General features: G+C 40.9%; 1 protein-coding gene across 6 annotated transcripts in view; it reads right to left on the bottom strand.

Moving 5' to 3' along the window:
- The window catches only part of STXBP6 (syntaxin binding protein 6), a 270,879-nt gene that overhangs the window by 180,200 nt on the left and 66,076 nt on the right, over positions 1–24,603 (bottom strand). For 5 of the 6 annotated variants that reach the window (XR_005065228.1, XR_005065227.1, XM_037037460.1 and 2 more), the window contains exon 2: positions 12,934–13,122. Coding sequence is in view for 4 of the 6 variants with exons in the window: in XM_037037460.1 (XP_036893355.1) it covers positions 12,934–13,087 (154 nt within the window). In the remaining 2 variants the exon portion in view is untranslated. Of the gene's footprint in view, positions 1–12,933; positions 13,123–24,081; positions 24,104–24,603 lie in introns of those variants that run through there. The other variant, XM_037037462.1, reaches the window with a different exon arrangement.

The raw sequence follows: 24,603 nt of genomic DNA, 5'->3' as shown, positions 1-24,603 counted from the left end.
ATAGAGCTGTGTCTGAGTCTAGTTGTGCCCTTTCGCCTCACCCAAAACTCTCAGCATAGGCAATGACATCGGGAAGTATCCAGCCTCCTTGCTTTGTGCTGAAACTCCACTGGCTTATCACTCATTTGCTCTTCAAAAAAGATAGATAATTTCCATGTTCGGAGGGGATAATTTCCTATGAGCCAATACGGCAGTGACAAAACTTGTGATTAGGCTTCTAATGTGTGTCAGGCTCATTGGACTGGAAACCCTCTTTGGCTCCTCCACAAAATTGTGATTCCTGTTTGAGGAGTGTGCAAAGTGGCCAGCTGCTTTCTTGACTTTTCTAGCGTAGTTGCTGACAGATGACTGATGACTCTTACCCCTTGTCACCAATAAAAGAATGCTCTAATGTTGCATGAGGATAATGAAGGAACTAACATTTAGTGAGCATGGCTATGTTCTGGGGCCAAGCAGAGTGGTTTATGCATATCTTCTCTTACAATTTTTTAAGCCCTCACAACAGTCCTCCAAGATAGGTATTTTTAATCACCATTTTATATACACAGAAACTGAGGCTTAGAGAGGCTGAGTGACTTTCTAGGTTACACAACTAGTCGGTAGAACCAAGATTCAAATCCACATCTTTTCTGTCTCCAATATTTGCCCTTATGCAGAGTAACTTCTGATCACTTTGGTCCTGGACATGGAAGAAACACATTATGCACACAGAACTATCACTCAGTAAGCTATTTCTGGGCCACAGTTCTATTTCTGCTTGTTACTCTTTGTATGACAAAATATTCATATAAGGTGGGCTTCTGCAATTTCTCATGAATACAATATATGTACACGGACAACTCTTACCTTTTCAAAACCCATTAGGAACTTAGGAAAACGATGTTCTGCAGAGCATCTCTTATAAAAGCAAAACTTGAAAGTTCTAATTGGACTCAATGGGGTTAGGCTAAAATTACAGTAATGCAACCCATAAATCTAAGTAAATAATTTTCATCCAAATCTCATTTTTAATACTATACAAACCAAAGTATTCATGATACTAACCACACTGCATAATGCCAAGTGCTGTATTCTCAAAAGTCTTTAAGTGCCATCATCCAATTCTTACTTCTAGGCAAAAATTAAACTGGCCACAGGGAAATGTAAACTCATTTCTGTTAAACCCTCCCCTTGCTTGTGACCTGCAAGGTATTTCCAGGGCAGATTGAAAGAGCTCATTTTATGGAAAAGAAGATTCTTTTCTTCCTCTGACCTCAACATTCACAGAGCTGTACTGTAGCTCAAAATAAAACTAGATTTTGGAAGGAAGCAAGTTTGAAATATTATGTAGAAAAAGCTTGGCAACAAGATCCCTATCATATCACAGTCTTAATGCCAGGGAGTTTTATCTGGAAGGCTCACTAAGAGAGATTAAAAAATAAAAAAGCCACAAACACATTTTTTTTGAAATTGAAGGAGGCATTTATAATCCTAAATGCACTTGGTAAATAAGTTGATTTATGAAAATGAATAATATAAGGCTCCTTAGTTTCAAGCTACATTTTTCCTGTAATATTCTTCATTAAAATGTAAAAACCAATAGCAGCCAAATTAAATGAAATCCAAGTCCATTTAAGAGGCTATCCTCTAAAATTCCAGGTAAAAACCATAACCACACAAGGAGGTTCCAAGTGAGAGTCTTTAAGTGTCGCTGTTGAACACTTCCAACAGACAGGAAATGAGTGATAAGGACTAGTGATCAAAACAGGAAGCCCAGGTGTTTACTACAGTGTGTCTCGTCAACCCAGTTATATTATCTAAGAAGGTGAAAAATGAGATTATAGTTGCTCAATAAGTGTTCTCAGTATTACTACGACTACCACCATCATTAATTAGTAGCTCTAGAGAGGTTGCTATGTTTTTAATGTATTGATCTTAGAGAATGGAAGGGAGACAGAAAGGAGTGAGGAGAGAGAGAGAAAGAGAGAAAGAGAAACACTGATTTATTGTTCCACTTATTTGTGCATTCATTGGTTGCCCCTTGTATGTGCCCTGACCAGGGATCAAACCCACAACCTTGGTGTTTTGGGGACTATGCTCTAACCAACTGAGCTGCCCCACCAGGGCAGGTGTTACCACTTTTTGCAAATGCAATTGCCCACAGGGAAAGGCATTCAAATTACATATCAGTCTTTAAGGTTTTTGCAAACTACAGTATTTCTGTCCTAACACTGCAGATCAGTTGCTTGGGAAGAATTTTTAATAGTATTGGCCAGGGAAGAGAGAAAGGGATTTCAGAGTGGGGGAACAAATGGGGGCCAATCACGATGGGCTGCAAAGATCGACTGGCTTCAGGAGGCAAAGGGTTTTAGTATTTAATCGTAGTTGAACAGGACAGCTGAAATGAGGACCAGTATTACAGGGGGTTGGAAGGTAAAGACAATTTCTGAGATACATACTCAAGAAAATCAAATCCAATATTAGAACTTTGTTAATTCTGAAAAAAGTGATATGTTTAATATTTCCAAATTCCATGAGAGAGACCATTGGGAGAGACCATTGGGAGACCTGGTATTTTAACTCAGGTTTGAAAAATCTGTTTCCCAAAATGGTTGGCATAGCCATGCGATAAGTAAATTAATGGTCTATACAACACTTACACATGAAGTATAACAACTGATGAATAAAGAAAAAATGATTTTGTATGAAAAGGATATGCACGTACTCAAACAGAATTGCTCCTATGGGAACCGAGGACTTTGCTATATCAGCAAAGAATGAGGCTCCCTGGGATGAATCAATAAATGTCAAGTCCAGAAAGGAAATGTAGATTTCCCTTTTCTAAACAGTACAAAAGGTCAAGAAGCTTCAGAACTAAACGAACCAGGCCCAACCAGATGACAGTGTACTAAAAACAAAGCCATAGATGTTTACATCTAGTTCAGATCAAACCTAGCATTCGACGTGAAACAAATGGCCGTCTCAGCCAAATTCCAGGTCCCCAAAAGAGAGCCACCATTGCCAGCTATCACGTGCTAAGCACTGTGACAGGCCTTTAGTTCACACTGCATCTAACTCTCTACCTTCTAGAAAGCCATGGAATCACAGGAGCCACCTGGGGGTCAGGGAGTGAGGGCCAAGCTGGTTCTACAGGGCAGCTACACACTCACTACTTTGGGCAACTACCTCTGAAGGCCAGAGACTTCCAACCGCAGACTGCAGTCCGCTGGCCGGAGGTTATTATCACTGCACCAAAGGCTTCCACCCCCCAGGCCTCTACCTGGGGCTCTCCAGCCATTTTGGACTATGTGTCCCCCCAATAAAAAAGTTATCAGTATTAAGGACGAACCATTACTGTTAGAAAAAAATGCACAGTGAAAGTTTCGATATATTCAGGGCCCATTAAATGATCATGTATTCCTGTATAGTATGAACTCTTCCTTCAGGAGAAACACTCAGGTACTTTAAAAATTTGAGATAACAGCTTCCCGTTGTAGGTTACAATCAAAGCATTTATAAATTGCTCATTTGGGGTGATTCTAAAAATTTAAAATAAGCCAGAGAAATCTGCATTTTCTTTTTGGTAACCAGGCCATTCAACAGAATAAAGGACCCTCCTCAGCAACCAGATAAATTCCAAGGAAATTGAAAGACCACCCAGCAGCAATTTAGTGTGAATAATAGCAAGTAAAAAAAAAAAGTGCCACACCAAGCTCCAGCTGGTATAACCTGGAGTCATGAGAGCTCACAGCCTGGAGCTCCAACCCAGAAAGCAAGCCGAAGCGGCAGGCCGAGCAGGCACAGGGCGTGCCCGATTTCCCCTAAGCACTTCATGTGTTCCACACAGGAACCCAGAGGTGTGTTCCCCACATCCCTTCCCTCTCGGGGCTGGCAGTCTGGGGAGGCAAACAGAAAGCAACTGACAAAGACCAGGCAGTGCGCTAAGTGGTGGCAGGAGATGACACGGGAGACCAAGGAGAAATGTGACCATGTTCAGGGCACAGTAACTAACTGGTCATCTGTGCTATGTGGGACTGAACGGCCTGGCAACCTCACTGTGCTTGTGGCTATTTATAGTTTCTTCTGCATATGGTTTAGCATGACTGCAACTGGCATGGAAATATCCCCGTAATCATTCTTTCTCTCTGAATGAAGGGTAACAGGAAAGAGCTGGGCAAACAAGAACCTGATCTGGGCTGAAAAGCCAGGTCCCCAGGCGTGTGCACCAGCCTCTCCCACTTCTGCTATTTGCTGAACGGTGCACTTGACTGACCCCAGAGAACATTATGTTTTATTTTGTTTCAGTTTTTCTTTTGATCCAGTGAAGATAGGTGTAGGAAAACAACATCTCCCATTTCAGGGACAGGAACTCCACTGACTAAGCCAATTCTAACTCCCCACGAAGTTGGATAAGAGGCCTGCACACAAGGACCTCAGCGTCCAACACACTCAGCAAGGCAGAAATACTCAGTAGCTATCAGAGTAGAAGTCTTCAAACTCTCAAACAGAATAGCAGTGTGATGCCACCCAGTATTCTAGTTTGAGGGAGGGGGGTAAAAATAATCATGGAAAGCAGAGAATTAAGAGGAGCTAGGTTCAGAAATTGGGAGTCAGAATGCCCTTGAGATCGCTGGCAGGGGTGGGAAACAAAGGTGAGGGGGAAGCAGACTTGAGATGGAAACCGAAGGAAGCATGAAAGAGTTAGACCCCCAAGGCAAATCCTGTCACAGACATACATTAGAATGTTTTCTGAAACTGCAGTTGAATTATCTTTGTATGACAAGAATCACTGAATGTCCCATTTAACAACTAGATAATGGTGCTCATAAAGCTGGAGACCTTCTATGTATTGGGCTGTACACACACACACACACACACACACACACACACACACACACACAGAGGGACTTGTGGTGTCCTCAAGTGCCTGTGACTGCAAATGAAATGCTGATGATGTTCAGCTTGCAATACAACAGCCAACGGCATGAACTTCTGCAAGTGGAAACTTGGAAAATTATCACCATGAAAGAATGTACCTGCCTGGATTAAAACCCCGCCTGTTGATGGGCAGCCTGCCGCTGAGGACGGCTGCCAGGTAGGAGTGCCTCGCCAACCACAGTCCAGGAGGCCAGCTGCCTTCGTTTGCAGTCTCCCGAACCACCGCTTGCTCTACCTCTGCAGGCTGTCAAAACTAAATAAAACGAACATAAGTGAGTCAGCTGTGAAATTCCTGTCCTTAACAGTGGGCTGCGGTGGGAGAGCACACAGATGGAGTTTCCTTTTTAAATGAAATGTTTTGGCACCAGCCTCGGCTAAGAGTTTTCCCATGTTTCCATCTGGTTTTCGAATGGGAACGCACACATGAGAGAGTGGAAAAATAAAACTGTTGATGTGCTAAACCACTAGAAAAGCTGAAGCAGTTGACAGCACGTCCTCTAAATCCTCAGAGATTAGAATGCTTTGCTCAAGGAATGTTGTTATTGTTGTTAAGGAAGGGGAGAGGTCTGTTTTGGGGACCCAACCACGTCCAGGAAAAGAAATTAAGGACTATGCAGACTTGGGTGTGAGACGACCCCAGATGTGAGTCTCAGCTCTGTCGCCATCTGCCCGCCCAACCCTGGGCGGTGCACTGACCCACTCTAAGCCTTGGCTGCTTCATCTGTGAGGCAGAAATCACAAAGGCCACATCACAAGGCTGTTGTGAGGGTGAAATGAGATAATACCCGTTAAGTACTCAGTTACCCATTTTTGGACTCTCCTATGTACAAGGCTTTAGAAAAGACAAGTATTATTACTTCCAATGTTTACAGGAAGAGATCTAGAACCACCAAGGACACTCTAAAAAAATGTAAGGTATCTACTTTCTTCCTGTTGCACAACTGGACAAAAGAAGTCCATACACAGCAGTGTCCGTCTCAGGAGCCTCCCAGAGTTGCCCTGAGGAGTTAATTTTCTCTAAGACTCAAGCACATCACTGACACTATCACTGTAACTCCTGGCTTTCCTAGCAGCCCAGTGATTGGTGTAAAAGACTATCGCCACTCAGCCAAAAGCAACCAAGGCCTAAATGGGCAGGAAAGCAGAGTAAATAGCAAGACAAGATTATCACCAAAGTTGTGTGAGGGAAGGCAAGAAAAACACTTGGTTTGGGAAGTCTTCTCTTACATGAAGGAAGATTGTGTGTGTGTGTGTGTGGGAGAACGGGGAGAGGGGGAGAGGGGGAGAAGGGGAGAAGGGGAGAGGGGGAGAGAGGAGAGAGACAAGAGCACAGAGGCTAAGGAAATAGGTCCAGAATCAAATTACCTGGGTTCCCTATTCTGTAACACACAAGCTGATGATCTTGCGTAAGCTAATTTACTTTTCTATGCTCAGTATCCTCATCTGCAAAATGAGGACAGTACGGTCATCTAACTCATAACATTGCTGTAAGAATTGAGTTGATGTAGGCAAAGGGCATAAAACCATGCCCAACATGGAAACTCAATAAATACCATTACTGCTATTATTACTCATTCAAAGGTGGGCTGGTCCTGCCCTAACCACACTGAGCACTGCAGCATGTGATGGGAGCATGGCAGTGCTACACCAAAGGTCTTTTATAACTGCCGGCCAGTGGTAAAATCTACTGAGCCAGAAAACTCCCTGTTTTTCCTTCTTGTAACCATTGACTGTTGGTGTTACAAATGTTTTGATCAAACGCGTCTATGCACACATCACAGAAACGCCAAATTCTCAATACTGAGTATAATAGAAGATGCTATAGTTTTATAAAATAAAAAAGAATGTAGAAAACATCATATAATCAGGGCACTGAAAAAAACTTCGTTTTTTTTTTTATTGCATTGTCTTCTAGAGCAACTTAACATTTTATGGCAGGATTTACATATGTAATCTCCATACTGAGAGATAAAAGGCTTGCCCTGATTTATACTGTATCCCAAATGCAATCTATAAATCAATAATATCATGGGAGAGATAGGGAGACACGGCGTAGGTCAAGACTGTTCAATGTCTTTACCGATCTTGAAAAGTTAGGAGAAAACTTGCTCCTTAAAACATGGCCCTCCCCACAGCACACCACCTTGCTGACCGATGTCAGAGAGCCGAGGTGCTGCGGCAGAGCAAGGAGCATAGCCGGGGGGGTCACAGGGACTGGGTGGTGACTTCCAAAATGGTGACTCTGGTGCATCACAGCCTCTGTGATGAACATTTGTCCCTTTGTCAGTAAATATGTTACCTAATGTGAAGATTACTGGAATTAAACACAAGAGGAATGATTTTTATTTTCTTCTACATAATTTTCTGACTCGTATTTTCAGCAAGATATACTACTTCTATAATACAATAAAATAGTTAACATATGTCATTATCACAGCTGTTTTGTATTGCCTCTTTTACTGTTTACACTATTATACACTTCTCAGTTCAATGTGGATTTCTTCATTTTTCTTAGATAAAAACTATTAGAAAGTCAACTTATCATCCTCAATAAACCATTTCTATCACAGACAAATTTAATCAGTCTTGTATTCTTCATGTCTCTCTCTTCTAATATTTATAAACCTTGAGATGAGATCCAGTCTGAATTAGAAAGCGGATAAAAGGAATTTCTTCCTTATACCAGATCGCTGATGACTAACTTTGGTTACCTTATTTTTTGAACCACAAGACATGCCTAGGTTTTAGAGGAGGAAAATAGGGGAAAAAAAGTTTGAAGCAAAAAATGTGGTAAAATATTTAATAACATAAATAACATCGTATTTCACCAATGTAAATGTAAACAGAAATCAACAACAGCATTGACAAACATTATTCCTCCCAAATTTGGAGTGGGGTTGAGGGGGGTGGGGAACATGCGTCTTATAGTCCAAAAAATATGGTACCTTAATTCAAATAACAACCTATAAAGAATGTTCTCAAACCTTCATAAATGTTTTAAGCACCCATTTGGATTATTAATAACCTGACTTTCTCCCTACATGATATGTATGGAATAAGAATGAATATTGGTATAAAACTTCCAAAGGAGTTCAGAGTCCTAGAAACATGGAGTCCAGTGGAACATTTGAACTTCACAACTGAATAAATTGAAGCCCAGAAAAATTCTGAAGTTTGACCACAGTCAATCAATAAGAGACTAAAAAGTACTCTTTTTGATAGAATTAAGTACCAAAAATACGTTGTTCTCTCAAATACACCAAAATAAGACAAACCCAAAGCATAACTCCCTGAAGATAATGAAACTTCTCAACCTTAGATTCAGCAGAACACTTTCCAAATTCCCCACTGCGCAGGGCTGCATTAGTAGGATGGAGGTGGGGCCACGCCTCGTATATTCTGAGACATTCTAGAGGCTGTTCTAAGCGGCACCCAGGACCGTCAACCACTGGGATAAAAGAGGAGCCGGGTTCTAGGCTCCTAATCCACATCACTACGTTCCATGGGGACCCATTTACATAAATTATTTCATCAGAGAACATTCTAAACCTTTTTTCAAATAAGAAGAATTTGTTCTCTACAAATTCAAAATCACGTTGAAAAGATTAAGATTTTCTGTTTCAACAAAGTATGCAAAGGGATGTATTAATCACAAAAAATAAAGTTTCTTCAAGCTCCCTCTATAGGAGAGAAAGTAGCTGCCAATGAAAAATTTACTTTATCCATCTATGGACTTGAAGGCTAGCATTACATACTACACAAACCGAATTAAAGCTGGATCAGGGGACAGATTTTAAACATGAAAATATTTTAAATTTTAAATTTGAAACATGAAATGTTCAGTAGATCACTAGCCTCCAATAATAAACTTATTTTAACTTTTTAGCCTGTTTCTAATTTAGTTTTATAGATGTAAATAGCATGGAAAGGGCAACTAACTGTAGAAATGGTTGTGAGCAGGGCTTGCTTGATGTTTTGAATGAGTGAACAGTTCTGTTATACATGAAGTCTACACCATAATCAGGTATGCAGTAAGGCCTAAATTTCAATAGCCTCTTCCACATAGCCTTTATTGTGTCTGTAGTTGGCAATGAGCCAGGTGCTGTAAGGAATGGAGAACGCACTGGCACACATGTCATGCAGATGCGTGCACAGGTTTGTAAGATACACAGCTCTTCCGTCTGAGCATTCAAAAAGGCCGAACAGGGTAACTTCCCATACCTATAAAGAATGAACTCACTAGTGTCTCTGTAAGACACTTTTAAAAAGCCAATTTATTAAGATATAGTTACATATAAAAATGCACCCATTTTAAATGTGCAGTTTGAGGATTTGTGAAAATGTACAGCACACTTAAGTAACTATCACCGTTAAGTAACAATTGACATATAGAATACTTACTCTGTTTAAACAATTCCCTCACGCCCCTTTGCAGTCAATCCCCAATCCCAGTTCATGGCAAACAACACAGGATTTCTGTCAATATAGCTTAAGTTTTGTCCATTCTAGAATTTCGTATAAATAGAATCACACAGCATGTAGTCTCTTCTGTCTGGTTTGTTTCTTTTTTCACCAGCATAAGGCTTTTGAGATTCACCTGTGCTGCTCCATGTACTGGTAGTTCATTTCTTAGGGGAATATTGCATTGCATAAATATAAGAGAATTTGCTTGTACATTCACATGTATAATTTGAGTTATGATTTTTGTTACTATAAATAGGACTTATTAATCTCTATGTACATGTCTTTATGTGGACATGTGCTTTTATTTCTCCTAGGTAAACACCTAGGAACACAGTTGCTGAGTCACATAAGTGCATGTTTGACTTCATTTCAAAATGCCAAATTGAACATAAAATAAAAACACCAAATTGTTTACCAAAGCACTTACATCATTTTTATATCCCCTGCAAGTAAAGTATCAGGGGTTAAATTGTTCCACATGCTTGCCAACACTTGGTATTGTCAGTCTTTTTAATCCTAGCCATTGCCAAGGAGAAAAAGTAGAAACCAGTGCTCTAAGAATGTTAATCAACAGAAGCATGTTAGAAGCATTTTACACCATTTCAGAAGCCATTTGGGAAATTCCATGAGAAACACTCAATTCTATGAATGAACTAGAGATTTATTTCTCTCCTTACACAATTACAAATAAATAACTCAAGAAAGATCTTCTTATTTCCCATACCTGAGAACCTTTTTGCATTCCTAGAGAAGTTATACAACCCACTCTGAAAATAATGTCTTATGTTCACAGGCTTCTAACTCTCAGATTATAAATTCTGCCAGACACTGGAAGGGGGGAGGGATTCACACAAGAAAGAAAAAAGACATTGTATATCAATGTCTTACATGCATATGTTGGCAAGCATTTAAAACTATGATAATCTTCCCTTCTTTAAAGCAAACTATTTTTTATGCTGTTTTATAAGGGGTTAAGTATTATTTGTAGACGCTGCCCTAATTTGGACAGATTTTGCCACATCAAAATGGATAGCTGGTTTTCATCAACCAAACCACAAGAGTTGAAAGGCTTGGCCTCCCTGGAGAGCCTGGGTGGTTCACATTAACAGCAGGAAGGAGACTGTCATCTAAGGGCTCTGCTTTCACTTCACAGCCTCCTACGGGAGTTCAGCTCCAAAGAGGTCATCCTTAGACTGAACAGGAGAAAAGGAGAAACTCAAAAATCCAGCTGAGTGTTTTAAGGAGGCTGCCATTCCCTCTACCTGGAACGTTCTCTGCACCAACATCCTTATCTTTTCAGAGCCAGTGAAGCGGCTCTGGGTTCTCCCAGCCCAGCCAAATTCTCCTTCCACATGACTGCATCTCATTATATTTTTCCTAGTTAGCCTTTTTACAGTTACGATTATGTTTATTATAATGAGTAACTTATTCACGTTCATTGCTCCTTCCCCATGAAACAAGGTAAGCTTCCTGAGTTTATCTTATAACTTGAGTCCCTACCTCCTAGTGTGATCAACACATAAAAAGTACTTAATCAACATCTGAGTAATTAATGAATTACTTGTCAATAAAAACATGCCCTTATCAGAGATGTGACCTCTATTCCTCTAAGATTCACATAAGTTAGAAAACAAAAGTAGCTGGGTTTTTTTTTCAGTTATAAGAAAAATCCAAGTGCAAGAAACTTTTGGGCGTCAAAGTTGCCTAGTTCTCCTGACCTAATTTCCATGAACTCATCTGCTTACATGTCACATATATTTATCAACCTTTCCTCTCAAAATTCAAATCCATGAGGAGGATGAAGCCTTTCGGAAGAAAAGACTTTCCTCCATTAGAATGAAACAAAAAAGCAATTCTCATCGTTTCAGACTTTAAACCTGAAGGTCTTGGGAACTTGTAAAGGAAATGCAGTTATCCAGTCTCTATCCCCTCCAGCAGAGGAGATTTTTATGCTGCTCACTGAGACGAGGGGTTAAGAGCCCCCACGTCACTCGTGCAGACCGCATGACCCCACACAGGCGAGCAACGGCCGGTGCTGCGGCGCTGCTGCGCGTGAAACCTTCCTCTTCTGAAGCTGCAGGTGTGTATATACTAGGGACACCTCTAGGGCATTCTAGCCTGTCCATCTTTTCTTCAACTACCCTCTTCCAGAAATCTCAACGAAACATTGAGAGCACAGAGCTAAATAAAATTAGAATCACTGTGTGGCCACGTTCAACTCAGCCCGGACACAAAACAAAATTTACCACAATACCTTTCTATTGTTACTGGTGCTAGCAAAAACTCTAGAATCTAAATTTAAGAAGACGAAAATATTTTTTAAGACTCGAATCTCATTAACAAGATACTAGGAAGGTATTAGGAAAGGCTACTTCTCCCTTTCACTTGGCCATTAGATATAAATAGCACCCTATCCCATGCCGGGCGCTGTCTGGCACACGAAAGGCATGCAAATGTCCTCCAACAATAACCAGATTTTATTAACCTGATCTTTATTTGGGATGAAGAAAGAGATACCAACATTTCAAGCTCAGTTCTCTCAAATGCTTTGAAATAAAAGCTTTCTTTCAACCATCGAAAAGGCATTCTTACCAAAGGGCTATGTATGGTCTCATTTCATTTTATACTAAGATACAATCCTATTATTATCTTTACATGTTTTTTTCTAGAAAAAAAGGCTACTTCTACCTTAAATTTTGATACACTTAAATGATCATGGGCTTAATTTTTTTCTTAGAAGCTAAAAAATGGGTCCAAAAATGAGGTTTTATTCCCAAGCCACAATTGAATGGTTGAAAAAAAAGGTGAATTAAGGCAATCTTTCATTGCTGTTACAAGAAATATCAGAAAAATTCTCTAAATGCCCCAGGTGTTCAAATTAGCATCAACCATAACTCCACGGAAAACTTGTCCAAGTTTAATCTCAAAAAACTTGGTTTGAGTCCACAGTAAATTATACATTTCTTCCATAATCACAAACAGAAAGAGCGAAAAAAACCCCAATTCAACAAATACAGAGCTGAATAGACAAAGATGCTTCTTCCTGCCAAGGCACTGCTGTCAGGCAAAAGCAGTGATCTGTGAGCTCAGACCACTTCCTCACATTCCATAATGTGTCAATATTTCTCTTGAGACAAACTCTTACTATTGGTAACTGTTCAGAAAAAGAAATTCAATGAAGGTCAGGCTGCCAGTGTATCAAAATACCAGCAATTGGTCCACAACAAAAATCCCAGAGGATACCCACATTCTGTCAATGTCCTAGTGAAGGAAGTAGGGACGAGCACCGGGGTCTGCCAAACCCTTTACAGAAGCCCTAAATGAGTCAGAAAATACATTACAATTGAACTTCATCACCTTTCCCAGATAAGGCAGCCTCAAATGTAGAGGTGGCACGAGTCAGTGGGGATCAGGGAAGTCAGCAGAAAAATAAAAGCACTGTGGAAGAGCAGCCATGTACAAAACCTGGGTATAGAACCCTCTGGATACCTTAGAATGAACTGTTTTAAAAGAGACGTTGTTTCAATAATATCAATATCTGGCTTTCATTACCTGACAGGCAGATGTAAGTTAAGTATTCGCCTTGACCCCCGGTTGCCAAGAAAGGAATCTTTTTCTTTGTTCTCCTCTTGACCTGGACAGCTCCCAGCATCCTTTCATCAAGAGGTGCAAAAATTTCCTTGCTGATGGCAGACTTGGCACTCATTGTAGAACAGGAGAGGAGAGCTCGCAGTGCGTGTTCTAAAGGAGACAAAGGAAAGGCAAGTTGGAATTGAGAGTATTGTAAGGGCGCACATGGTGTCAGAATGAGCAGCAAGTTCATTTGCAGGTGAAGTAGACTTCAGTGTGTGGCTTAACCTCTCTCTTGCTCGAAATGCATTACAGAATCATTAAAAGCAAGCTATTAGCATTTGAAATAACTATGAAAAAATACAAATAAAAAGAAAATACCGATCAACTCGCCGGAAATGTTAAACTCAGTGTGAGATGAGCAGCAAAAAAACAGGATCAGGGGAGTCTGTCAGTCTGTCCCCCAACCGCATCCACCTGCACTTAGGTCAAATGGGCATGCAGCACCCACTCCGTTCCTGTCCTGTACGGAACACGGTTTCACACGTCCAGGTGAGAAGTCTTTCCTCTGTCCAACAATCCTTAAAGTCAAGAAGTTCCTTATGCTCCTTCAACATCTCCATTAACTGTTTAATATAAACCTATTTCTGTAATTCTATTCATAGTGGAAATAATTATATCATCTTCTACATAATACTATCCTTGCAACAGAAGGCCATTAATAGAATCACCCTTCAGCTGCTTTGGCTCAGGCTAAGTATTTAATCCCAGCATATTTCTTAGCTCCTTTCAATGGGTCCTGTTTTCCAATGCTCCTCTGCATCTAGGTGCCACCGTCTGGACCCTTGAAAAACTCTCCACATTTTCCTTTAGCCAAAATGGACACAGAATTATACAAGTGTCTGACTAACGCTAAGTATTTTGGAAATGTTACCCACCGGTTCCCATATATTATGCTCTTGTGGTTAACTGGAAGTGTGTGCCCAATAATTAAGAAACAAAGCAGTATTTTGCTGACTCACGAGGAGCCCCCTTACTCCCCCCCCCAAAAAATAACTTTCACATACACAGGCCCATGTAATATTTAGTTTTCCAGAAGTTGCACTTCCCTAGTGGTTTTAATTATACTGATTTGTATCTATTATATTCAGGGTCAATCTAAATTTTAACCCTGTCTTCCAAAATGCTCAAAAGTAACGAGTGCATGTTTTCTATCATCCTAGTCATAGTCTATACCTTAATCAATGACCAATATTGGTTCAAGCAATTAATAAATCAAAACTAACAGTACAGAGAGGGCTTGTGGGCTGGTCATGCAGATGATACAGGGTATCCAGAGGCCCTACCTGAGGATCTCTAATAACATGGCCATCAGCACATAGTAACAGTGGCTCACGGAGTTGATCAGCCTGCTGTAAAACTGAGCCAACTGGCCCTACTGGGTGCTACCTCTATGATCAGTATTAGAGATATAAGAAACCATGAAGACATGGTCCCTGTTCTCCAGGAGCTGACTGCTGACTAAGTTTCACTTAGATCCAGATGATCGGCAATGAAGACCACGGGGACACACTTCCCAGTGCACGACTCACAAAGGCTACCAACACACCTGGCCACCTGTAACCAGACCACATCTATAATCTCAAGATAGAAAAGGAATATATTACAAAAAAGAAAGTATCCTCTGGTTAAAGAAATTTTTCCTAGTTTCAATTCTGTAATAAAACAGGTATTCTTAGTGGCTCCAAAAATAAATAATAAAAATGTCACTTTTTATTATCTACCTATATAGATACATATTATAAACCTGCACTCAGATCTACCCATGTTCTGATCACGACATTTGATCTTTGCTACCAAGCCCTTCATATGGTCTGAGACCAAATAACAACAGGTGCAGGGACCTGTTTTTCAATGTACTGACCACTAACTGATTCCCTAGAAGTTACCAAATGGAATTTCACCTGCAATTTTCCCAGGTGGGTGTTATCATAGACAGGGGCATTTTCATTTTTACAGAAGACAGCTAGTTCTTTTCCAGCTCCAAGGCCTCTCACATGTCACCACTCGGGGATATGTGAAAAAGAAAGCCAGTGACAGCAGAGTGACTGCAAACATTCTATAAGCAATGCAGAAGGAAAGTCATATTCCTGAACTCATCAGGCATTCTCTGACCAGTGCCTTCCCAACTGTGACATGGCCTTTGATTTTCCATCTTGGATTCATACTTTTCTAAAATTGTGGTTAAAAAGTAGAAAGGTATTGTTTTATGTAAAATATGTCAGGAAAAAAGTGACAGGCATGTTTTACTAAACTCTTGGGAATTTTATTCTTGTTTTGAAAAACCAATAAGAAATGAAAATGACCTTTTGTTGGAAATACACACACACTGATGTTCGGTGGCAAGAACAAAAAAGGGAAAAAAAAACCTTCATTGACCTTGGGTTCAAATTTCAGCCCTACAATGTAAGATCTATATGTGATTAGGTAAACCTCTTAAAATTCTAGACCCTCAGCTTACTACCTGCTACACAGAGGTATCTTCACCTTCCCATGGAACCACTGAAAGAATGAAAGGGAACAATGCAAGCAAATCACTTCTTTCTAGTGCCTAAATTATAATAAATGGCTAAAAAGAAAATTTGTGTTAACTCTCCTACTATAATATGAAATATAAAAGGCCCTTTGAACTTGCATGAAGTGAGTAAATATAGCCATCCATACCAGAAAGTATTTGTAAAAGATAAATTCTACTTTTAATTTACCAAAGCCTCACTTTTCTCATTCATGAATATGAAACCCTTGAAACATGGGTAAGTGGTCTAACACGTGAAAGACTCTGCACTGTGTTACAAGGATAAGAAGTCTATAGGTGTCGCTCTTAGGAAACTCTCTAGTAGGGTACCATCCAAGTCATTTTTATGGGAAATTGTCAAAATCGTTGTTCAGGACGACAATACTGCGAACAATAAAGCAGCTACATGGCAGATCTGACAAGCTCGGTGGCCCAGGGTAACCTCACAGGGTGAACTGTCATAACTGCCTGACTGGGCAGGTCATGGTGGGTGGTCACACCCCAGAACTACAGCTTCCTTAGTAAAAGGTTCATCTTTACCTTGAGCAAGGCCTGTCCATTGTCCTCCTGCATCTAGGCTGGGACACCCTTGAACCGTCAGAGTCATCTTTTCAGACCCTCTCACCGGAGCACATGCAACAGACTCCTCATGGTTACCTCCTGCCCTCCTAACACCTCCATCTACTGTACGTGTTAAATGGTAACTATCCTGCACCCACCAGTGTAAAGAAGTACTGTATTTCACCATGTGTAACGTGCATGTTTTTGCCCAAATTTTTGAAGGAAAAGTGGAGATGCACATTGTACATGGGTAGTACTGATTCTGTTTCTAGATAAATGTTAATTCTTTTACTTATGCATTAAGAGTATAACTCTAGAAAGCAATAATGATATCCATATTGAAAATAATACCCTTGAATAGGATAATCAGTTGTGTTTCTAAATATAAGTTAATAAATAACTGAATTTAAAAAAATAAAATGAAAGATTTTTTCCTGAAAGTCTGGGTCAAAAACATGAGTGCACATTATACATGGGAGCATGTTATACACGGCAAAATACAGTATGTATCTGTTCATTGTGCTTTTTATCCAATCCCCCAAATTTCTCTACTTTGCTTTCTTTCCATTCCTGCATCCACCACCAATGTATTTCATGTAACCTTCCTTGTGTTCTCTTCTTCAATTCTAAATCTATAAAAAGAATTGCCAAGGTACCATTCTCCAGAACATTTTCTCAATCCATTGAGAGCTTGCTTCAGGGCATGTCCTCTGTCTGGCTCACATAAACTCTACCAAACTCTTATAAAACTTTACTGTAGGTTTAGATGTTCTTTTGTTGGCGATATTAACAGGCCTAGGCAAAACCACACATGTACGCCTGCTTTTAATGCTACCCTGGCAATGGGAATGTACAGTGGCTTAAAACAGAAAGACTCAGAAAGTAAAAGGGCTGCTATTGTAGCTTTGAGGCCATTGTCTCTGAATGTCTCCCAAACCTGATTTCACATCTGAATGCATCACAGAGAGCTTTTCAAAAATGCAGACTCCTGTGCCCCTCCTTCACACCCACCAAAGCAGAATTTTGGGATCTGTGTCTTTAAGGACTCTAACTGGTTCTTCTGTAGCCATCCTGACACCTAATCTGAAAGCCGATAGCTTAAAGAGGAACTGTGGAATAGAAAGGAATGTATTCTCAGGAGAGACTATAGGAAGAAAATGTAAAGGATTTTTTTCTTTATATTTAACCAATCAGCTTTCTCAAGTCTTACATCTTTCTGTTGGTAAATCAACATCCAGTCCAAAACTGAGATCCCACTGCAGGGAAACAAGATGAGTTCAACAGTAATGGTGAACCAATGGCCATAATTACTCCAACCTACATCACCCTAAAGGGCAGCAAGTCACGCAACCCCAAAATATGCCCCTTGCAGCTGAAGGCATCAGAAAGATAGCAAATGCAGGGGGAAGCTTTCTCTGACCTCTGCTTACCTGCCTGAAGAAGAGTCTCCAAAAGGAACCTGGTTGTTACAGATCCCTCCCCGGGAGTTTTATCAACCAGAGAAGAGTGTCTCTTGTCACAGGAGAGAAAACTAGTAAGTCAACACCACACCACGGAGAAACTTTGTTCCAAATTATTCTACCTCCCCTCAATTCCTCTAAGGGCCCATGCATGTTTCCTATAAATACTTTACTTTCCCCAAAGAGATCTATATTCCTTTTCCCCTTTTTCTATTTAATAGATGACATTTAATCCTAAAATCAAGCTACCTCATGGGTTATTTCCCATGTATGCATGAGGTATACCTGGTAATGAACTTGTTTTTCCTTATTCATTTGTTTTATACTGCAGGGGTCTCAGCTAAGAACTCGGAAGAGTAGAAGGAAGATTATTTTTTCCTCCCCTACAACCCCATGAAAATTCTTTCCTTTACTCGTCCACAGCTTCTACAGGCTATAATTACAAAGCTTTCCCATCCAAGAAACCAACCTACAATATGATTTGCAAGTCAAAGCAGCCTTAAGTGGTAGTTGTGGGAACTAATTGCAGTTAGTTTTAATCTTCCTCAAGCGTATTCATGTAGCTGCTTTTCACTTTGAGCCATCTAATGCACCATTCACTTTTGTTAGTACATGGCTAACTACAGTGAGATAGCCCTCCACCCCCACAAGTGACCTCGAAATAAAAGCATCCTTCAAAGTAGGGGCTGTTAATTCCTACAACCCCAGGAAATAGGCAGATGAATCAGACACAGTAAATGGGTACAAATAAAGACGTTTCTGGGATCCAACACTAACATTTTCTATTTCTAAGAGTTGAACTGACATCCTGTGTGGTCAGAAGATTGAGGAGGAGTGGAAAGGACTCCAGCCAATCAAAACTGCAGACGCCCTTCGCCTGGGCACTCATTATCTTGAAGACAGTTCTAAGTGGGTATGGCCAACAGGCTGAAATTTTCTCCCCTGAGAGGCCAGAGCCTAGTCTGGTAAGATAGTGGTGCCATCTACTTAGCATACTGTCATTAGAGAACTGATCATCGTGCCTTGTTACCCTCCCTGTTCAGGTCCCATCGTTAACATGCCGTCTTCTGGTCAGACTTGAGCACCGGATGCACCAACAAAAGTAATTTGGACTGTACGCCAATCATGCTCCCAGTGTCAGTTTGAAAACAGAATCCCTAGTTTTAGACACTACCCTCCGGGACTGATGTTACTCAACCGTGAGGCAGATGCCCTCAAAACAAGCTGATACCAAGTTTCAGAGTTCTCCAGAGTTAACAACAAACATGTCACCCTAGAAGCTTCTGGGGAGAATCAGTGGGTCTTCCGGAGTGCATGAAAACTCTAGTGAGGTGACTTCAAATAACTTAGAAATGAGAAATAAGGTTATATTCTAATACAGGACTTGTCTGCATTGCCACTTGTTTCTGAAATTCTACAAATGTAGCTTTTAATCTGATGACACTAACTGTGCAACCAGCTCCCACTGCCTTACTGGCTTTAAATCCACTTATTTGGCTGACTACTGAGCCTTTGCACTAAGCATTAACCTAGACCGGATGTTTTCCCTCAACCCTCCAACCTCGCATAAAAAACTGACCAACCATCAAGTCCTGTGGATTCAATTTCACATTTCTGGACCCCACCAGTTGCTCTGCAGTCTCACACCCTCTGCCTTGGTTGGGATCCTCACCATCCCTGACTTGTACGATTTGGATGCTCCAGTTCGGCTCCCATCTTGCTCACAACCCTCCCTGTACACCATTCACTATAACATTCTAAAGGAGAAATATGATGTGAGCTTAACTGTATCTGTTTGTTCCCCATGACCGAGGCCCTGACAGAGAAACATAAGTTTTAATTTTGCTCCCAAATCCCCAAACTTCACATGGTAACAGAGAACTTGCAATTTGTTGTTCAATGAAAGTATCTCTCTCTTTTTTTAAAAAGATTTTATTTATTTATCTTTAGAGGGGAAGGGAAGAAGAGAGGGAGAGAAATATCAATGTATGGTTGCCTCTCATGTGTCCCCTCCTGGGAAATGGCCTGCAACCCAGGCATGTGCCCTGACTGGGAATTGAACCTCGATCCTTTGGTTTGCAGGCCCGCGCTCAATCCACTGAAGTATACCAGCCAGGGCAAAAGTCTCTTTTTTTCTGGCTCCATATATTAAGGTAAATGAAATAATGTGAAGTCAGTTTAGCTTCCTTACAAAAATTTACTCAACTAAGGGATACTGATTCTGAATATGCAAAATTCCTAGTTAGGCAATATTACTCTTTAATAAAATAGTTCTCCAGATGAAAACTTTAGTTGCTCCACAGCACGTACGCATGAGGAATAATTAAATAAACTACACAAAAATTTAAGTCCACTAGCCAATTTTTCCATGTAGCTCAATTACTACCCATAACTAAAAATTTTCATTAGAAAAATCTACAAAGGCAGTCTGATTTGCCACTATAACAGGCACACAACTTTAATCTGGTAACAACATACATACAAAGTCAAAAAGTGCAGTCACTACAAATGGCTTTCTTGGTGGCAGAAACAAGGACTCTGGAACGGGCTTGCCATGGTGCAGAGGGACAGGCAGACCAACAATCCATGTTTAAGACTTCACAAAATTTACAAAGATTGGGACTAAATCAATGCCCCCCCCAAAAAAAGTATTCTGAAAGTAGTCAGAAACTCTTGAACAGGAAAATAAAAATTATAAGTATATGAATAAAGGCTAAAAATAGTCAAGTCTGCTAGAAAAATACCTGGAGACAAAGAAATATCTTAAAGGGGGAATTCCAGATAAAGACCTACATCGAAGTCAACTGAGCAGCCCAGGGCCTGGTCACAGAAATTCAGGGGAGGGCGGGGCAGGGCCTGTGTTTGTTTACTTGAAGACCTGTTTGGTCTATTCTGCTGTACAAATAAGTTCACAACCATTATTGTTGGAGGTCCTTCCTCCACATTGAATGAATTACTTATAAAGTAAAGAAATAGGCTCCATAAACATTTTGAGAGAACACGGCAGATACTCCATAAGGCCCTAGTAGGAAGTCACTGAGGTCTGGACACCACTGCATGAAGTACAAAGCACTCCCACATTCAATCCTAAGTGTGCAATGGAGAAAGCCGCCAAGTGCATCTTCCGAAGTTTGCGTTAAGATTGTAAATTAGAATCATTAGGCACGTGTTTTTATGAATGGCGCACTATGCTATTCTTAACTCACTCCTACTGGTCTAAGGATTATGAAGAAGTTATAATTTCTCTCTCACACAGATTAATATTTGAGTTGGAAGCCTTTGAACTGGCAACTCTGCTCCTAGAGAAGAAGTGTGAGTATGCATGACTGTGTTAAAAACGCATGCTTACCTTGGATTCATTTTGAAGAGCAAAACATTATAAACAACCTGAATTCCCATCAATATCCAGTCTTCATTGGTTAAATACAGTGTGGCCTATCCACTCAATGGAATATTACATAGCCTTTAAAAATCATGACAATAGGTCTACAGATATTGACTTGGAAAAGTGACCATGACATACTACAGAGTGAAAACAAGGAGGTTACAAAACAGAAAATAAGTTCATGGATGTAAAATCACATGCGTGTATTTATATGCATAACAAGGCATCTAGGAAAAGTTTGCCAAAATATTAATACGATTATCTCTGAACTGTGAACCAAGAAATAGATCAGAGATTCTGCAGGGTAGTATTCTTATTCAACCAAAATCACCCTCTCCCCAAACTGGAAGACATATCAAAAGATATTCCATCGAGGTCCAGTTATGAATCTGCCCTCCTCTCTCTTCAATGCCAGTCCAGGCTTGATGTTGGGAATCCAAAAGGTAAAATTGGATAAATTCCCACCTTCAAAGAATTGCGAGAAAGAAGAGCAAACGATGCTATTTATAAGAAGGCCTGGACGGCGTTTCTGTGAGAAGAAGGTGGGACTGCTCCTCTGAGCAAACGCTGCAGGCTCCACGCCAGGGCCCCTGGCCTGGTGAACAGAACACCAACAAGGTGTCAGCTCGCACTCTCTCCCTTGGATGCACACCTTTGGATCAGTGCAAAAACAGTGCAGCCACACACAGCAGCCTGGGCCATCGCTCACCGACATTTTTTAAGTGCATGAAACATGTAAAAACTTAAATATAGTTTAACTCTTTAAGGAAGGAAAAGAGGGGGCTCTTTCCACCATCAGGTTACCAAACGCTGTAGGACTTGGTTGGCTTCCTTTCCCGTATACACTAACCCTCCTTGAGTAGGAGACATTATGTTCACAGGCTCCTCCGCGCCAGTGACTCACATCTGCCTCAACTGTAAATCTGGACTATTCTGATCTCCTCTTTCCTTGCGTGTATGTTTAGTAAGCTTATTCTTCTTGTAAGCTTACTATGCAAAGGACAAACCCTGCTCTCCACCCAGACCACAAGACCTGTGTTTACACAAGTTTACTGGCATTGTCAGGGGACTTTTTAACCTTCTTGTCAATCAGTCACGACATCCTAACTTTAACAAATGCTATGACAGAGCCAAAAAATACCATTGCAGACAATAAAAGACAGCTGCCGGGAGTATGCTATACAGAGGATTTGTTAAGGTGAGATGGAGATTTCACAAGTGCCACTCATTCTGAGGGGTTCGTTCTATAACAGAACCTTCACGTTCGCAGGTTTAAACTCCAAGGACCAGTAAGGTTGGTTCCAGAGAAGCCATACACCAACCCTACAGCAGCAGGTAGGAGTAAAGTAGCAAAGGGAAGGGCAGGCCGGGGTGCTGTCCGTTAAATTATGAGAGGATCGTTAACCCCAAACGTGAGGCAGGCCTTAAAAGCTGAACTTAATGAACTATAGCAAATAAAAGGCAAGGGTCGTTGGAGAACATGAACCCAAAGGAGCTCGCACTGTTGGCATCTCCCATTTTCTGGGGGCTTGTGTCATTGGGACGCCCCCCAGTGGGCTGGCAAACTAAGAAACCAGCTACTGGCCAGAGAGCACCGCTGACAGCAGACAACACCAGCAGCGGACAAATAGATTCCAACCAAATGTGACAAAAGCTGCGTGGAAACTGACAACCTGAAAATAAACGTTTAATTATGCGCTGCGGTCTGTGCTGATTGTTTCTTCTACTTACACTGAAAATAGAAGGGGCGGGGCGGGGACGCTCAACTCATAAGTGAAAGGAGGTGCAAGTTTATAGCAGAAATTATAAATTTTTAAAAAGACTGAACACATCCACCATTACAATTAATTAATTAATTGATTAATCCTTTGGCAAGCATAATACGAGTCTTTATCTTTTAACTTTAATACCAGATATTTGTTGACTCAAACATGAAGTACATTGATTCAGCTATTTCTATTTTAGAACAGACCTGGAGTATAACACTAAAAAAAAAGATAAGCCTTTAAAAAGACCCTTCATTTTTTAAGTATATGAAACATATAGAAAATCTAAAATATAAAAAACAAAACCTAAAATATAGTTGAAACAGTTTATATATTTTCTAAAAACCTAAAAACTGGGGCAAAACTTCTAAAAGTATTCTCTAAATCTAACATGAATTTTAAAATGATATTTTCTACTTGGATTCCTATTTGGAGAATATCTTCAATTTACATTTTTTTGAGAGAGCTTAAATAAGTTTTCTGTAATTGATATTTTATCCGTGTTATACACAGCAATGGGGGTTAGAGAAGAGATGTGACCCATTTTACACATACTTATCGATACCATGTCAATTTAAAAGGCAAGGCAAGGCACTCCGTCCTCCAATATCCCGATTTCACAAATGAGATTTTCAGTGAGGTCATTAAACTCTTCTATCCAATATGGATCTGCCAAGGACTGTAACTTCAACTTTAACTGGTCTCCCCAGTCAAGGTCAACTGCCTGATGCCGCCCCTGGGCTGTATAATCTGAACAGTGCCGGCGAGATTGCTGCCCAGCCGCCAGAAGCTTTCCCTGCCTCAGATTCCAACAGGAGGTGCACTCACTTAGATCTGAGGCTGTGGCGTTTGGAAATCCCCATTGCTATGCACCTGGGGGAAAGGGGCCAGATTCCATTCTACACAGAAGGAAACTAAGGTTCTAGATCTCACAGATTTTAAAGGGCGGAGCAGGTATTGGAACCTAAAATGTGTGATTCCAGGACTCTTTGCTCTTCCTATTTCATGAAAAGTCTTTGCTTTTCCTACCATGTTTCATATTTCATACGGTGCGAAAAGGTGAGGCAGGAATGCACTCCAGGTAAACCGAGATAAATCTGCTCTGCAGTTCCGCCTCTTATCAGCCATGCTCCCCAATGGACCTGAAACTCTTATGCCTGACCAGTGGCTATGAAGATAAGGAATCAGGCTGTAGTCCGAAGTCATTCTTTGTGGTATCTGTTCATCTTGGGTGCACACGTCATGCTGTGTAGTTGGCACCGAGGATCACACAGTCTAGTTAAAATAGATCTTGTTTGGCTTCCACAGATAAAAAACTGGGGAGGTGAGAATACGTTCGATGGGAGTCTACGACAGATCTCTGTCCCCATAAAAGGACAACACCTGACGAAGCCTAATCACAGCTGTTCGCCACCCTCCTTTCGGGACTGGCAGTTTGCAACAGGAGTCAACTCCTGGGAGGATCTTGGATGGCTGCCACCGGGCAGTTTTATGAACCTTGTAGGCTATTATCCAAACCGGAAAAGGCTTAACTATAAAAGGCACATATTTCAAAGGTTTCTGCTGGTTCTCAAGGGAAACTCCTCTTTCCACTTCCTCTGCTGTATTGCCCCCCTCTGGCACCTCAGAAACACACGTGAACCCTCCTGTGACCCCCCCTCCCATTCTCTCCCTGCCCTCTATCTTCGCTGCCACTGCTTTAAGCAACCTCGTGGCTTGCCTCGCAGCAGTGTCCCAGGCTTGGCGATTTTAAAACACTCGGCGAGGGGAATTCCATCCACTTGATTTTACTGTGAAGGATCTCAGCAAGACCTTCCAGAAGAGCCAGCCGACCACCACTCGTTGATAGCTTCCTGGGCCCTATCCACCAGCAGTGCAAAGGCATATATTCAGTGCAAAGGCCTG

Source organism: Sturnira hondurensis, unplaced genomic scaffold (assembly GCF_014824575.4).
Source record: "Sturnira hondurensis isolate 20B ecotype Veracruz unplaced genomic scaffold, ASM1482457v3 Scaffold0023357, whole genome shotgun sequence".
Lineage (NCBI taxonomy): Eukaryota > Metazoa > Chordata > Mammalia > Chiroptera > Phyllostomidae > Sturnira > Sturnira hondurensis.
Note: the sequence above shows the minus strand (reverse complement) of the source record. Positions and strands in the feature narration are given on the sequence as shown.